This window comes from Parasteatoda tepidariorum, chromosome 7 (assembly GCF_043381705.1).
Source record: "Parasteatoda tepidariorum isolate YZ-2023 chromosome 7, CAS_Ptep_4.0, whole genome shotgun sequence".
Taxonomy (NCBI): Eukaryota; Metazoa; Arthropoda; class Arachnida; order Araneae; family Theridiidae; genus Parasteatoda; species Parasteatoda tepidariorum.
The window spans coordinates 5,106,920-5,124,182 of NC_092210.1; the positions used below are offsets into that span (position 1 = coordinate 5,106,920).

Consider the following 17,263-nt stretch of genomic DNA (forward strand, 5'->3'; position numbering starts at 1 on the left):
GAGCAGATGTTCCGGTCAGGTGGTCAGCCGAACGCGGAACCCCCAGTGTTTAGTTCCCAAGCATGCTTGGTACTCATTTATCGACCCACTGAAGGGATGAAAGGCTGAGTGGCTGTCCGGCCCCAGGATCGAACCAGGGGCCTGTGGCACAACAGCACATTTTTATTTATAAAAACCTTAAAATTGAAATTTTTAATTTTTTTAAAAAAAATAATCTGTGTTGTTCATTTTGTTAAATAGCTGATAATAAAATTATTATTTATTAAAAATCATTAATTGATACAGAGTGTTGTTCCTTTTGTTAAATAGCTGATAATAAAATAATTATTTATTAAAACATTAATTAATACAGAGTCCCATATCCAGGTTCATGTATTTTCCTGACACTTTCTATGAAAGCAACAAATCGCTTTTCCTTTTAAAAAAAAATTTTTTTTTATCTGTTAAAATTATTTTACAATTGTTTGTTTTGTTTTGTGAAGATATTTATGTTTTATTTTTATTTTGAAATTAGACCAACCTTCTTCTGCCAAATACCAATAAAGGTGAACTTTATTGCAGGGTGTCAAGGATGCTGAATTTTGAAGAATGGAGGATAAAAGAGTAGCCGACTACTTTGTAGTTGCAGGTCTTCTAGACAATGCTTCACCCCTCGAAGAGTTTTCTCGTGATGGAAACAGTCCCAAATCTACACAATCTTTGCTGCCCATAACTGATGTGACCGTTATTATACGTAGCCAGGGAGAAACAGTGCCAAAAGGTTATACTTGCATTGAATGCACTCCTCTTGGTTTTCCTGCTGATTTAAACCATGGAAGTCTACGCAGTCCAAACATCTTTTTCTGTTTCCGCCGGGGTAGAGATAAACCCCCTCTCGTGGATGTGGGGTGAGTGCAATTTTTAGATTGTGTTATTTATTACAGTTTAGTTTCCATTTTTAAAAAAAACTTCATTGCGGTCTTTTTCCCCGACTCTAGCAGCAAAAACCTTGAATTTGCAGGCAATACAGTTTATTATAGCAGCGCATCCTATTTTACAACTCAGTTTTTTTCTTATTAAAAAATAAATGTAATAATTTTCTGGACTGTCTAAAATCTCTTAAAATGTGAACAGGGTGCTTATTTTTTATTAAATTTTTTAAGGTGTTTTTTTTTATATTCTGGGTTTGTAAAAAGTGCTTAATTTTTTTTATCTTTTAAAGAGTTTTTTTCGTTGCCGTATCGATTGTCGTTCTAAATTGCAAAAAATGCATGATTTTCGCAATTACATCTGCAATATTTATCAGAAACTAGTTATTTTATCATGATTATGTAAAGTTTTTGAATTTTATTGATTTTATGTTAATAAATTAAGAACTTTAAATGATTGGACGGGGGGGGGGGACTTGATTACTACACAGATCCTGATTAAGATTTTTTTTTTTGGAGAGTGATTAAAAAATTTTTTTGAGTGCTTAAAAAGTACTTAAGAGTTTATTTTTTGTTGAAAAATCTGGCTACGTGCCCTGTTATTACAGTTTGGTTTCCATTTAAAGAAACCTTATTTACAGTCTTTTCTTCTCCCCTGATTCTAGCAACAAAAGCCTTGTATTTGCCGAGAATACAGTTTAATACAGCAGTTGCATCTTATTTTACAACTCAGTTTCTTTCTTATTGAAAAGAATTTACAAATTTTTTGGACTGATAAAATCTCTTGAAATATGAAGATACCATATAACTATATTTTTGTAAATATTGCTAATTACATATTCAGCCTATATTTTTGATTGTCTCTGATTGATTATTAAGATCACGGACGATACCTAAAACTAATAAAATGAGAGCATTCTCATTAACCCTTTACATTGCCTACCACCTACCTCAAGTGAACATCCTTAATATATCACAAATCTTTATCTCTCGACATTCAAAACTTGTTTCACAACAGCTTCGAAATTCATAGCAATTTTTTCACGATAGCTTTGGAGCAGCTTTCCTTCCTTTTTTTTCGAACCTATGAAATACGATCTTTCTTGTAGACCAATAATATTGACCCTCCACTTTCATTAAAATTTAGAACACCTAATTTAAAATGTTAATTTTTTTTGGTCTTAATAGCAATTTGAAAGCTAATTTGTTTAGTGCTAATTGTTTAATACACAATTTTAATTTCATTAATTAGCTATTATATTAAGTTATTTAAAATAATTTTTATGTTTTAACAAAATAGCAATTTAAAGTAGGGTTCTTACTGGCAACTGAAAGCTGCTTTGGCATATTTTCCTGAGAGAGATGGGTGACTTAGTTTTGTGAAAATCAATTAAGGTAAGTTGTTAATTTTAAAGGGACTAGTTTTAAAGGGACCAATTTAGCAAAGTTGTGTCATTTAGAAGCAACACAACTTTGCATAGCTTGATGTATGCTTAGTGCATTTTAATGGTATGCTTTGCACATTTTGATGGTATGTTTAGAAGCAACTTTAATTTCAAAGTAGTACCCGAGTAAGTTAAAATAATGGGCAGTTGTCTTTCTCAAAACATCTATTTTATTAATTTCTGAAAAATAAAGATTTTTTATTGTTTACAGCTGTATTAATTTGATTAAACTTTATTCAGGGTACTTTATGAAGGAAAGGAGAAAGTCATGGCTGACAGTGAAGTGGTCCTGAATACACCAGGTGGTCATTTAGCGAATGTAAATAATAGTGGTTCAAAAACTTTTATCACATATCGGAGGGCACCTGAAAATGCTCCCTGCAATCAACTAGTTGTTACAGATATATGTATTATATTAGCAAATAAGGTAATTTAATTTTGCTTTTATTGTCTCTTTTTAATGAGCTTCCGATATCAGTTTAAACACATGGTTAAAATTTTTTAAAAATAGCTTTTTATTGTGTTAACCTCTTAACGATCGCTTAATTTTCAAGAAAACGGTTGTAAAAGTGCCTATTTTGCATAATACACGTATTTGATTAGTTCCTACATCTAGTTTAAAATAAACTATCTACAATTACCTTAAAAATATCATGGTACTGCCATCTGGTGTGTAAAATTAGAAATAAAATGTTTTCCTGGGCAAAAGAAATGAATAAGTTTATTCTTATTGGCATGTTACTATTGAACACTCTAACCCGAGAATTTCACGGGAGCAAGAAATAGAGGGCAAAACCTCACCCCATCATTTTCACGGGAGCGAAAAGGAAGGGGTTAAAAGGTTTTTTTTTTCTTCTTTTTTTTTCCTGCTGATTTATTTTAAAGAAGGTAACAACATGAAAGGTCTTTAAAATAATGGTGGTTTGTTTGTTCAGGCCTCTAAAATATGATACGAACTAGCATTAAGGCTGCTTTTTTAAAAGCTTAGTCACATGAAATGATGCTTTTTTTTTAACTAATGAAAATTTTACTATTAATTTTTTTTTCATTAATTTTTTTAAATTGCTGCTGTGAGTTTGTAACAGTTATTCGTGACTGTTAAGTTAGGCCTATTTTTAGCCAGCTCCATCTATGCTTATTCTGAATATAACAGAAAACATCAATATGGTGAAAAGCCACAGTTTTGGGAAAATGAAAAGCATTTATGCTCTATTTTAAAATCTCCGATGCTGCATTACCTTAGCTCTTAAAAATTGCAAAAAATGAGAGTAAGGCATTTGTTTGGATAGTTTTAATCTAGGTGGAAAAATGTCGCTAAATTGGCAATTTTTAAAAAGTATGCCCACTTTTAAAATATTTAAGTTATTTGTCTGTTCTAAAGCCTTGTTAATTTTTCATAGCAAAGTGGCACATGTAGTTTAAAATTATAGCTTTGCTTCAAGTGTGAGACAATTAAAATGTGACTTTTTTGTTTTTCTTGGAGGAAAAAGTTAAAAAAAACCATGTTTAAAAAATTATTGTTTGGACAGCTGAGCATTGCGGTCAATAGAGTGTAACGGGATGATATACTAATTTAGTTTGGTGTTCTTTTCTGTGTTGCTCTCGTAAAATAACATACTTATTCAAGATTGTGAATGTTAAATATTCTCTGTAGTAATCTAAATTCACTTTAATAACTTCTTTTCTTCGTTTTTTTTGCTTTTAACTTTTTATATAATATAGAGTAAATATGTAACCTTTAACCTGTTTATTAAATTTTTCATAATTGATAGAAGTTTGGTTTATATAATGCTAAATTTCATTGCGTCATTTGCAGTTTTTCTTATTAGTTTATAAAATTTGCCTCTGTAGTTTATTAAATTTATTTTTTTCAATAAATTAATATGTGTTAGAGGGTGTATTTTAATTTTTATGTTTCTATTTGTGATGCAATAGATGCATGTGAGTGAATCTGAAAAAGGGTACATACTTATGAAGTCTTTTTATTATTGTTTACGGCCAGTGAATATTTTTCTACTATTGCCATAATTTTCTTTTATGAACAAGAAATGACATGAAATCAAACATGAAATCAAAATAACAAGCAACACCAATTAGCCATTCTGCACTTATGACAATCTTTGATAAAGAGTCATGGTGGCTCAAGGGATAAAGCTTTCGCCTTCCAATGAGGTGAACCGTATTCGAATCCCAGCAATAGCTGGTCGCTCCGAATTCTGCACCTGTTTCGCACCGACCATAGTGCACATAAAATATCGTAAGTGGTAGCCAGATCATGGGTTAGAGTCCCTTTGCCGTCAGGCTAACCGTGGGAGGTCTTCGTGGTTTTCCTGTCCATGTAACGCAAATGCAGGTTAGTTTCATCAGAAAGTCCTCCACAAAGACAAATTTCTCATTCATAATTGCATAATCTACTTTTTCTGAGGCTGTTAACCAATAAATGTTTTCATATTTATTCACTGTTAATTTAAATTTTATGTTAGTTTTCTCGATGCATTTTGGCACTAAATATGTTTGGTATGCCACACATGTTTAGTGCCAAATCCAATTTCCTTTGTCATAAGCCAAGCGTGGTTTACTTTCCTTCCTGTAAACATTTAAACCAAGTAAAAACAATTTTTCTATTATTAGACATCTTTTTGGTGCACCTGGACCAACATTGCATAATCTAAATTTTCTGAGGCTGTTAACCAATAAATGTTTTCATATTTATTCACTGTTAATTTCAATTTTATGTTAGTTTTCTTGATGCATTTTGGCACTAAATATGTGTGGTATGCCACACATGTTTAGTGCCAAATCCAATTTCCTTTGTCATAAGCCAAGCGTGGTTTACTTTCCTTCCTGTAAACATTTAAACCAAGTAAAAACAATTTTTCTATTATTAGACATCTTTTTGGTGCACCTGGACCAACATTGCATAATCTAAATTTTCTGAGGCTGTTAACCAATAAATGTTTTCATATTTATTCACTGTTAATTTCAATTTTATGTTAGTTTTCTCAAACAAGCATTTCAACCGCTCCTGTCAGGCTAATCTAATTCTTGCTTTTAGCCATTTCCCACAGGTATAATCCTGCATCTTAAGTTATGTTACTTTTCTCATTTTCTTAGCCATCCACCAAACAATTTAGACTCAACCTGTATTAAAAAAATATACTAAGAAACTATGTTGTGAATATTAATGTGTGTATAATTATAAATTGAAATTAGTACATTTTATCAGAATTTCCATAATTTAAATGGAAGTAAATTTGAATTATTTACTAATTTTTATGCCATAAGAACATTAATGTTGTAATAGGATAAATATTTTATTTTATCCCCTAGATTTATATATTTAAAATTTTTAAAAAAAATATTAAGAATTAAATTATTTTTTAGAATGAAAATCCACCTCATGCATTTTGTAAAATCAACAAAAATTTAAATAAAGGAATGGTAAGTATCTTTTATTTTCTTCTCTAATGGTTTGAAATACTGTATGATATATGTTAAATACTACTTTTAATATATTACTTTTTAGTCACTTGTGATTGAAATTATCTTCATAATTTACCTTTCAGAAAATTTGCTTTCTTGAGTTGACATGACCCTAAAGCTTGTCATCTTTTTACTTAGTTTATTTCTCTTTTTTTTCTTCATTTTTAATGTAATTTGTAAGATCTTTTTTTTTTTTTCCTTGCAAGGGTTGCCACTTCACAACGGGAATAAGGAAAACCTGGAAAATACAGGGAATTTAAAAACCACCTAAATTAACGGGGAAAATGCAGGAAATTCTGATTTTTTTTTTGCGAACAAGGAATTTTGTTTCTTATTTTCGTCTTTTAAAAAATTTCGACCACTCAAAGCTTGATCTATGAGATATTTAAAGATATTTTAACTATACTAAACTATTTCATTTACTAATAGCATTATTTAAGTATGTTCAGTGTTTATTTTTTTTTTCTTTCTTAAGTTTTCAATATATTGTGTATAATATATACAGGGAAAACACAGGGTATTAATTTTTCTCCAGATTTCAGTGGTAACCCTGCTTGCTCACTTAGCACAGTGTATATCTGTGATGTTAGTACTTAGCACAATGTATAACTGATTTTAAACAATATGCATGTTATAAAACTGAAACATTCGATTGGTTCTATATTTATAATTATTTTTCATATTTTTTCTCCTTCTATGCTGTTTTTGAATAGGAGTCCATTATAATAGTAAATGCTATTTTAAAATGCTCATTATATTTTTAGGAAATATGACCTAACAAGTAGAGATTTTTTTTCTGAATTCATGAGAATATAAGTTTAAATAATTATGTTTAAAAATAAAATGCTATTTACAAATAAAATGTTTAAACTTCACAAAATATGTGGAGGGGAAATTCTTTGATCGTTTTGCAGATTACTTTGGTTTGTTGATTAAATTCTAATTCTTAATTAAATTCCTATTTTGCAGTTAATTGAAACTCAAACATTTTGATGAAACGTCTTATATCTATTTTTATTTAAAAATATCAATTTTACAATTAAAAATAGTTAAGATCTCAGGATTTTAAATCCATGAATATCTTTTTCAGTTTAGTTGAGTATTTTCAGGGGTCTACAACAGGTTTTAAGGATCCAGCTTATTTTGAAATGGAAAATAGTATGGCTGTTTTGTGTGAAATCACTCAGTGTTTTTCTAAAGTTATCTTAAAAACTGCTGTAAAGTATAGTATTTTGCTAAAAGTTACAGGGAACTGGGAGAACTCAGCAGATTTCAAATTAGCATGGAAAATCAGGGAATGCTCAATAAAAGCAAAACTTTTAGTTAAAAACCTGAAAAAGTTGTTGACCTAGAAAAATTGAACCTAGAATTATTTTTTTTTTACAATTTTTTAAATATTGTTCTAACTTTTTATTTTTCGCAATTGTTAATTTTTCAGCTCAAAAGGAAAGCATAAAAGATTGAAGAAAAATGAGTCAAGTTTGGATTTTGGTTTATTTTTGGTAAAGAATAAAAATCTTAATTTTTTTTTAAAGGTTGGGAGGTGATTAGCCATAAACAGTCTTATGTTTGAAATTCTTTACGATGTTAAGAAATATTTAAAACCGAGAGTGTGATTTGAAGATGTTTTATGTATATTTATCATAATGATCCATAATGCTATCATGGAATGCGTCATGGATAATGGTTTTATATCGATAATGATGCATATGACTTTAAATTTGTCATACTTTAAAGATTTTATTGGCGTTTTTTTTTCCTTCTTTATCTGCCATTATTATTCTCAAGTGTTTTTTTTTCCTTTCAGCTAACACATTGTATAGCTGTGCACATTACTGTTTAGAATTGTGCATTTGGATAATGAGAAAAATTTTTCTCGGATGTTAAATATGACTCCTGTATTATGTCTTTTTTAAGATAGTAAATAATTTGTTATTTTTTTAGCTATAAAATATGTGTTAAATAATACTTTCATAAGCTGTAACACAAAATTCTTAATGCACATTTATTTTAATAGCTTGTGAGTTAAGCATAAATTGTTGACTTATAATTTACCATGGTGCGTGGAGTTCTTAAAAAGTGCTTAAAGGTGCTTATTTTTATTTTTTTTTAAAGCCCTTGAAGGTACTTTTTCATGGGGTGTTTTTAAAAAGTGCTTAATTTTCCCTTTTCGAAAATGAGATTTTTTCTTTACCATGTTGATTTTCGCCACGTATTATGCAAAAGCGTGCTTTTTACATTGTTCTATTCAACGTTATTCACAATTCATTCAACCACAATCAACTTCGGCATTAACGTCAATCCATAGCTTATAAAAACGCCAATAATTTTACATGTTTGATAAAATACTTGCTAGTCCATGTGTGCGTCTACTGAGCTGGGTTTGGTGAAATTCTAGCACTCTCATAAGCAACTCTGCTGCATTTTGCAAGATATTATCAATTTCAGGCTTCATTTTCCACCCTCTGAAATCGAACCGAAAAATCTCTCGATCTTTTTATGGTAGCTAATATGATCAAGAAAAGAGTTCTTTCTCAGAAACTATTTATTTTATCATGATCTTGTGAAGTCTTTGAAAATTATTTTGCATTTTGTTAATGTATATAGTACTTAAAAATATTTTTTTAGAGCTTAAAAAGTACTGAAAAGGTGCTTATTTTTGGGGGAAAGATTTGGCTACGCACCCTATTTACAATTGCTGCTTTTGATTTTAAAAAATCTGCCATAATCTTGAAATTTCTGTCTAGTTTATATTTTGCTGCTCTTTCTTTATAAATTAATCGCAGCTTTCAGACAATTCACTATTGCTTGTATTTACCTTTGTTCATTTGTTTGTGCAACATGGCTTTTTGGATTGAAACAGTTTTCATAGGCGTTATAAACTGAAACAAACGGATCGAAACATGGAGATCCATGCAAACAATAACGTCATCCAAATAGACAAGTTTTTTCTTTACAAACATTTTTGCAATGTATTGTTCTTAAAACATGTTAAATTTTACTAAAATTGTAAGCAGTAGTTATTATTGGGGTTATTGAGACTGAGATTTTTTATTATTGAAGATCTTATTTGATTTCGATTGAAACTATAATTTGTTATATTTAAACGTATATGGTATTAATCCATAAAAGAAGTATTGAAGATTTGATGCTAAGAGGCATTTTTTTTCTTGTGAGTTTAGATTTCTGTCATTAAACTGGCTATTATATTTGTGTGTAGGTATTATTACTTGAAGTGTAATTTTTTTTTATCCTTAAACTAATACAAAATAAAAAATTTTATTTTTTTTAATAGCTTGGTTCAGATGTCTATTTATGCTATAAAAAATCCATGAATCGGCCAGATCTATTGTGTTATAAACCTGGTAAGTTTTCATTTATAGTTAGTATTTTATTCGCAATAGAATTCATCAAACCGAACTTGCATGTGACTACTTAAAATTAATCAGATCAGATATTCTTTTTTTATGAGAGCAGGATGTTTTTTGCAGATTATAAAACTGAAATTACGTTTTTCATTCAACGTAATTAACGAGTTCCTGTGTCTTTAGTTTCAGTATAATTATGATCTTGGAAAAAGTATAATTTTTGTATCAGTATAATAATGATCTTTGAAGTTAATTTAGAAATATTATTGCAATCAAAACATTTATCTTGATTTTATGTGATATTGATAAGAGCTGATAAGTTGCAACTGATTTATGACCTGAGCAGTTAGTTTCATAACTTTTAATTTCATTTCAATTTTTTTTTCCATCTACATGTCACACCATTTTCAAGCAAGTACCATTTCGCCCCATTTTTAAACTGAATGTTTCGATTCACTGCATTTCCGTAAAATTTTGTCAACTTTCTGGAAATTTCTGCCTAGTGAACTATTTCCTATTTACAAAATAATACATAGCAAGTTTTATCACACATTTTAAAGAAAATCTATCTGAAGGAAGAGAGATTCATCAAATGTGACTTAATATCCTGAAGAGTCATCATAAGGATATCCTGATGATGATGACACATCAGGATATCAAATATATCGCTCTGTGACTCATCAGGATATAAAATTCTTTTATTATTTGTTTAACTTAAAATTTATAATAAGAAAAAAATGTTTTTACTTACATCAGGGGTGATTATATTCTGGGCTTACCCCGGAATTCCGGGTTTTTTGTATTGTTCGTCTGGCTTTAGAAACCAGACATGTGAGTTTTCTATGAACGCACGGAATTCCACTGGTTCGTGGACTTTCGCAAATCAAAATCTTATAATCCGACGTAATGTTAAAACTTTTGTTAACCCCTTGCCAGTGTCGCTCGAATCCAGTTCGGGCAACTACTATGTGCAGTATTTGTGATGCCTTCGGGGAGGAGAAAAATTAACGTTTCAATTTTGTGAAGCCCGAGTTGAGTTCGTTTCTACTTTAGGATATTTAATTCACTATTTTCCCAATAGATGGCATTAGAGGTCGTAGTTTTTCACCTATTACGACTTCAGTTGAGGGCAAAGAGTGTGATATGGGTTTGTGTGCTGTACCGTGTTTTGGGATGTATATTATATTATACTAGTTATATTTAGGTTCAATATTTTGTTTAATTTGCTCTAATTGAATAAGATGTGTGTGTAATCCTTTACTTTTTTATGTGTATGTAAAAATTATAAATACAGTAGTTATTGCATTTAAAATTTTATTTGTGTAATAAGAACCATTTTCTAACTTTTATAATAACATGAAGAATATTGATTTTATAAAATATTGAATAGCTGTAAAAAAAAAAATTCCATTTTTAATCCATTGTTCTAAAATATATGTCACCGGTTAAATCACGTTAGCAAGATGTATACATACACGTGATTCTTCCTGCCAATTTTACTCTTTTGGTGTGGCGGATTTTCGCCATTTTGAATATTTGACTACTAATATCACGAAAACTGCTAATATCGTGATTCTTATTCATGTGATTTTAAAATCAAACATCAATTTTTATATTTATCTGATTTAAAAGTTATGCGATGCGATTTGTATTTTCACTGTTTTAAAATCTTGCATCGCGATCCTTATTTACGTGATTTAAGAACCCAATACAGTGGAAAGTCACATATCCAAAATCGACGGGACTTTTGGAAGTTCGGATATTAGATTTTTGCGTATAATAGACCCCCAAGATAAACAAGGCTTAAAACGATCTGAATCTAAGAAGCAAAAAATAAATAAGCATTATTTTTCAGGCAATAATGCTTTAGTATTGGAATGATATCTAATCAATCATAAACAAAATATTAGAAATAAATAATTATTGCTTAAAATATAGAAAATGAAAAAAAATTACAGTTATGAAAATATTAATTGTTCTCTCTGCCATTTTGAACTAGAAAGATTCAAGCAAGAAGGGAAAATTCCCGTCATTCATTAAGGTGGGTAGGTGGAGAAGAAAATTCATTTTCCCCCTATTTGTCATTCAAGTTGAGGGCGGGGAAGTGACAAATTCTTATTGTCTCTCCATCATTGGCTAGCTATTAAGCATAAAGGTGCGGCATGCTGATTGGGTTCTCTTTTGTTTCTCTTGTGTGACTGAAAGTTACTCCCCCTCCACTTTAACGTTTTCTGTGTTTACCCTTTTTCACAGTATTTCTTCTTCCCGGAATTGTATCATGTGAACTTTTTTTAAAAATAATATTACACTATTTAATGTGCTTTCATTGTTTTAGGTATTCTGGGACGTTTCCCCATAGAAGATTATGATAATTTTGCTCTACCTCCTTCCGTTCCACTTTTTTGTCTACCAATGGGTGCAACAATTGAATGTTGGCCTAAAAAAGCTCAGCAGCCTAAACCTGTATTCTCAACCTTTGTTTTAACTTCTTACTCAGCTGAAAAAGTAAATCTTTTTATTTGCCTTGGATTTTATGTAGTGTTTTAAGATTTTTTTTTAATTAATTATTGATCATAAATCATGATACATTTATTACCTTCGGCAGTGGTTTCCAATATTTTTCTACTATGCAACCCTGAATGATCATACTTCTTTTGTTGAAATTCCAACTTTAAGCACAAAATTTTTCTGCAATTGTAGAAACATTAATAAAAAAATTATAAAACTACTTATTTTGAAAATATTTTATGTGAAGAATGAAATTTGTTTCATTGTTTTATGTAAAATAGTTTTAAAATAATTTTTTATCAGTCAGATTTATATTTAATGTAAATGACATTAATTTAAATGTCTGGGGCTGTGTATAGTGTTGTTCTAATTTTGTTTTTGATGAAAGCAAATAAGTTTAATTGGTTGAAAATAATTATAATAAGCGGAATTATATTTTTCATTGTAATTATAACATAAAAAAACTATTATAAATATTGAGAATGACTATTAGAAAATTATTTTGAAGTGAGAAGTTCAATGGAAAATAATCAAATTTTCTTATAAATAAACATCCTTTTTAGGATGTGTGCAAGTGAGATGTGGTGAAAAGGGTCTAAATTGCCACAAATGCTCTCATTAAGAGTATCAATGAATATAACATTATATATAACATTGAAAATGTATATAACATAAAATGTATGTATATAACATTGATTGAATGTATTTAACATTGAAATCTGGTACCGGTGAGTTCAATATAAAGGGGGTGTTTCACAGTTGTGTCCTCTTTAACCAGTTCAAAGACATTGTGGGCATGGGAATTTAGCATATAAATCCACATTTGAATTCCTTTAATTTGTTTTTTTACTTGATCAGAAATTTAAGTTCCATCGTTAAATAAAATGGTCAAGCAGTGAGTGAGACAGAGGGAATCAGGGGTTGGAAAAACTACATTTTCTTTGTAGTTAATTATAACTACTTTATTACAATTGTAGTTAACTACCACTACAACTACTTTTTTTTAATGTAGTGACTACAAACTATTTTAGAAATGTAGTGACTATTTCGCTACTTTTAGAGGACAAACTTAACTGGAGAACTTAATTTTCACCAATATACAAAGTGGTTTCAAATAAAAAAAATTGTCTTGGTTAAATATGCGGACATATTTAGAACTTTTAATTCATGCTTGCATGAAATAGTTTTTTATTCTAAAACACATTTTGCGAATTTGTTCATTTAACTTTCAAACTCTATTCTTTTCTCGACAGTGATTTAAGAAATGCTAGGAAATTGTCAAATATTTGTGATTTAAGTGATCAGTACTTTTTTACATCATCCAAGAAATAAAGTGCATTGTAAAAAACAAAAAACAGACCAACCTGAATAACTTTTAATCTAATGATCTAATCTCTACATTCTAGGACTCAATCTTAAATGTTGGAGGGGGTGATCGCAAATATTCTAATTAATTAATGCAAACGATATTTCAAATTACAAAATCAGACTCAAAAACATACTTTATAGTTCGTGCAAAGTTGAATTTATACCAGATCCTTCTTTCCATGACGCCAACAGAAATGGCATTTCCGCACAAAGGAAATTGCATAAACTAAAATTAAAATAATTTGCAAAAAATTACTCACCTTCGATAACAATTTTGAAGTCAATGGAGGTAACTTCTAAGAACGACTAACCTATTAACGACCATTTTACTGTGGAATGGATAGTGGTCGCTCTCGAGAGGCTTCACTGTATAAATAAAATATGAAGTAAAAACTTGGTGGTTCAATCTTATTTTGCATTTTAATAAAAAAAAATTTCTGGTTTGAAAAAGTATATATTTTTATAGTTAAAATTTAACTTTTTAACATATTGAGCCTTGATGCTACAGTGGTACTTAGCTATAATGGTGAAGAACTGGTGTTGGATTCCTGACAGCAGCTTCTGATTGTTTCACAGTGTATCTGGAAAGTGCAATGCTGATCACACTGACGCATCATTCTCTTGTGTATGAAATATACTTCCTCCACCCTCTATGGGCTGTTTTAGAAATGCTTTCTTTAAACTTTAAATGGTAGGTAGTAGGACTGGGCGATTTTAAGATTTTGGCATTGTGATGTATCGGCATGCTAATATCGTGATATTTTGATGCATCACTGTGTTTCGGTTCATTAATGTTTTACATTTAGTACTGCGTAAGTTCGAAATTAGTAAGTGGCATTTTTTAAAAATAAACGTTGCATTTTTTGTAATTATTTCTCAATATTTAAAGAGGTGGATGATTGCGGAATAGCAGTTAAAAAACATTAAACGCTGGATTGATTATTAGAAAATCAACAGAATTTGGGTTGATTGTAAAAAATCAACAGGATTTGCACACACACGCTATTAATAGAAAACCCTTCCATTACTATGAGATTCATCAACACTTTGATTCTCAATCACATTCGGATTTATCATGTGAGCAAAACGATGAGTCATGATGTAAAAAAGATGGGGGGAAATAACGATCATTGCCACAGCTATTGCTGCACACTTAGGGAGGAAAATGCTCTTCACGATGTGCTATAGAGAACAACTCTCAACATTGCGTGTGTAGACATCGGGAAATATCGTACACATCTCAGTAAATCACAATTTCCAATACCTAGAAAAATTGTCAATCCAAACATCTGATCGGTGATGAATGCATAGAATCAATAGTTTCCTATGCATCGATTTATTGCCCAGTCCTATTAGGTAGAAGTGTTCTTGATTTTTTTCTGTTTGTAATCAAATTACTAATTAAATTTTTTATTTAGGTTTATGGTGCGGCTGTTACATTCTATGAACCTTTTCCGGAGCTGAAATTGAACGAAACAATGAAAGTGCACCTTCATTTCTCCAGTGAAGAACTTAAAAGAAACAAATGCTTACAAACCAATAAGTCTATATGTTTGTTATCACGATGGCCTTTTTTTGATACCTTCGAAAAATTTCTCAGATACTTGCATCGAATGTCTGTTTCAGGGCCGCATAGAGTACCCTTAGAAAGGTAATACTATTTATGTCTCATTTAAAACATTTTTTGTTGTTTCATAATCGCAATAAGTACTGTAGAAGCAATCTATGTGGGTATTTCCACGTATATTGCAGGGTTTCTATACAGGGAGTTTAAAAATAATCTGAAGTAGCAGGGAGTTTTGAATTAATTCCTCATAAACTGTGAAAATACAGAGAATTTTATTTCTCAAGGGGTCAGCATTTTTTTTTAATGCTCTCAAAGCGTGATGCGTGTGATATTTAAATATAGCTCAGCTATACTATGCTACTTCATTTACTATAACATTTTTTAAAGTAGTTTGTTGAACTGTTCCTTATTTCTAAGTTTTTCCTGCAGTTAATACCTATATAGTTATCCTAATATAGATCATACATGAGCATAGTGATTGTGTATTTCCTCTTAATATATTGTGTATAATATGTACAGTCCGAAAAAAAAAAATATATCACCCTGAATAACTTTCGTTCTAATGATCGGATTTTCACGAACTAAGTGTCAATCTTAATGGTTCCTGGGGGTGACCTCAAATATGCTAATTAATTAGTATAAACTATTAATTAAGTTATGAAATCAGACACAAAAACGTACTTTCTCTGAATAAACAAAAATTTTTTTTTACATATTTGGATTCCTTATCTTCGAAATATAGGGGGTAGCCGCTATCTGGGAAATGTGGTCCCCATAGTTTGGTCAGGAGAGCAATTAAAAGTTTGGACCCCTTATTGTTAATTTAGCTTTTTGCGTTTTCAGTCATATTTTAAAAACTAATGAAGCAATTTAAAAAAAATTACACCCACTCATAAAACTCATTTACATAAAGATAATTTCATGAAAAAAATAATTTTTAATAATTATTTTTTATTTAGTTAAATTGAGGATGAAAAAATTTTGAATTATAAAGTATGGATATTTTTATACCATATTAATCTACATATTTTTCAGCTTAAAAATCTAAAGTTTCAACTGTTTTTATTTATTAGAAGATGAGAAAAATTAAAATTAATTATTTTGAAAAAAATAATTTGGCAACAATGAAGAAATAATTAAATGGGGCGATTAATATTAAAATGTGATAAATTTACGAGGAACTTGATTTAGCATGCATAGCGTAAAATTTCATTCATACTTTTTTCGCTAATAATCATTTGCTAATCTTTTTATTTTTTTAAACTGTGAAATACGGTGTTTCTTTTTTAGTCTTCTAAAAATCTATTTGCAATTTAGTGAAGAAATTTGAATAAAAAATATTTTATTCAACGAATGTCGAGTTTTATAAAAGCATGCTTCTGATAGAATATGATTATACAACAGATTGTGATTATTTTTTAGTTTTTTTTCTCTCAATAACTGATACAATTTCAATAATATACATACGTATGAATAGATTTGGAATAAAATATTTATCAATTTCTTGAATATATATTTTATAAATATTAATAAAAATATGTAGTCAACATTTTTAAGCATCTCTCACAACATCGCAAATTTCTCAACATCTTATAGGGTTAACTAACAAGTGAAGGAACACTTCAGCTTAGCTTGCCTTTAAAAAAAAATTTCAAAATTTTTAATTTTAGATAAATGATGGGGTCAACATGTTTGTTATTAAATGCAAATTATGTAAAAAAAATTAGATAAGTTACATAATATTGTTTTAAGCTTTTGGTTAACCCCTTAACTGCCACGGGCGTATTTATACATCTCGGTCAGATGATGAGTTAACTGCCACAGGCGTATATATACGCTTTCCCGAAGTACGATGCTTTGCATTGCACTGCTATAAATAGAACTACACCCCCAACTTGTGAATACAGTAAAATGATCTTGAAAGTGTTTGCCAATGAATGTGTTTGCAATGAATGTATTACCAATTTCGGAGGAGGGGGAATGGGAAAGGGATGTGTTTGAAAACTTATATCATAATATTTATTGCTTGTGTGTTTCTATTTGAGTAAGGTCTGTTTTATTCTTCTTTCACTTTCGTTTCCCGTGTATATTCGTCAAGAATTCCGCTATCAGTGCAATGAATGTGATGTTGGTTTATGTGTCCAACCATGTTTCAGGATTTATCATACAACAGCTAAGTTTTAACATCTTTTATATTGTATTTTTATTCTTTAATTAAAGTTTTGTATTTTCTTCTTTTTCTTCTCTTGTGAAAGTAAACTGTTTTTAAATTGCAAAGCATTAATCTTTTTCCCCCACCAAAGCACCGCATAACAATGCGCACTTGAGCGAAAATGAATCACGTAAATTTTACTCGGCAGGTAAGGGGTTAAATAATAAGTAGTAAGTTAACCAAGTGAAGGAAGAGTTATTGTTGTTGTCGTGTCTATGCTAGTGCAAAGATTAGAGTCCTCCAAAAGTCTTGATAACAAGGTTTGCAAGTTCTGGAGCCCGATGGCCATGGAGAATTTCGATGGGAGGTGCTCCAAGTTGAAAGAGGGAGCCAATAATGGCCTGGCAGTCAAAAACATGGTCTGGAGTTAGTTGCAAATGAGGACACTACTTGCAGATGGGATA

General features: G+C 30.0%; 1 protein-coding gene across 1 annotated transcript in view; it reads left to right on the forward strand.

Annotated features, from left to right (window-relative positions):
- LOC107449703 (DENN domain-containing protein Crag) overlaps positions 1-17,263 on the forward strand; it is an 85,875-nt gene that overhangs the window by 7,085 nt on the left and 61,527 nt on the right. Inside the window, exons 2-7 of the mRNA XM_043039786.2 lie at positions 562-887; positions 2,594-2,780; positions 5,738-5,794; positions 9,132-9,201; positions 11,540-11,709; positions 14,499-14,731. Coding sequence (XP_042895720.1) covers positions 589-887; positions 2,594-2,780; positions 5,738-5,794; positions 9,132-9,201; positions 11,540-11,709; positions 14,499-14,731 — 1,016 coding nt within the window. The 5' untranslated portion in view covers positions 562-588. The remainder of the gene's footprint in view (positions 1-561; positions 888-2,593; positions 2,781-5,737; positions 5,795-9,131; positions 9,202-11,539; positions 11,710-14,498; positions 14,732-17,263) is intronic.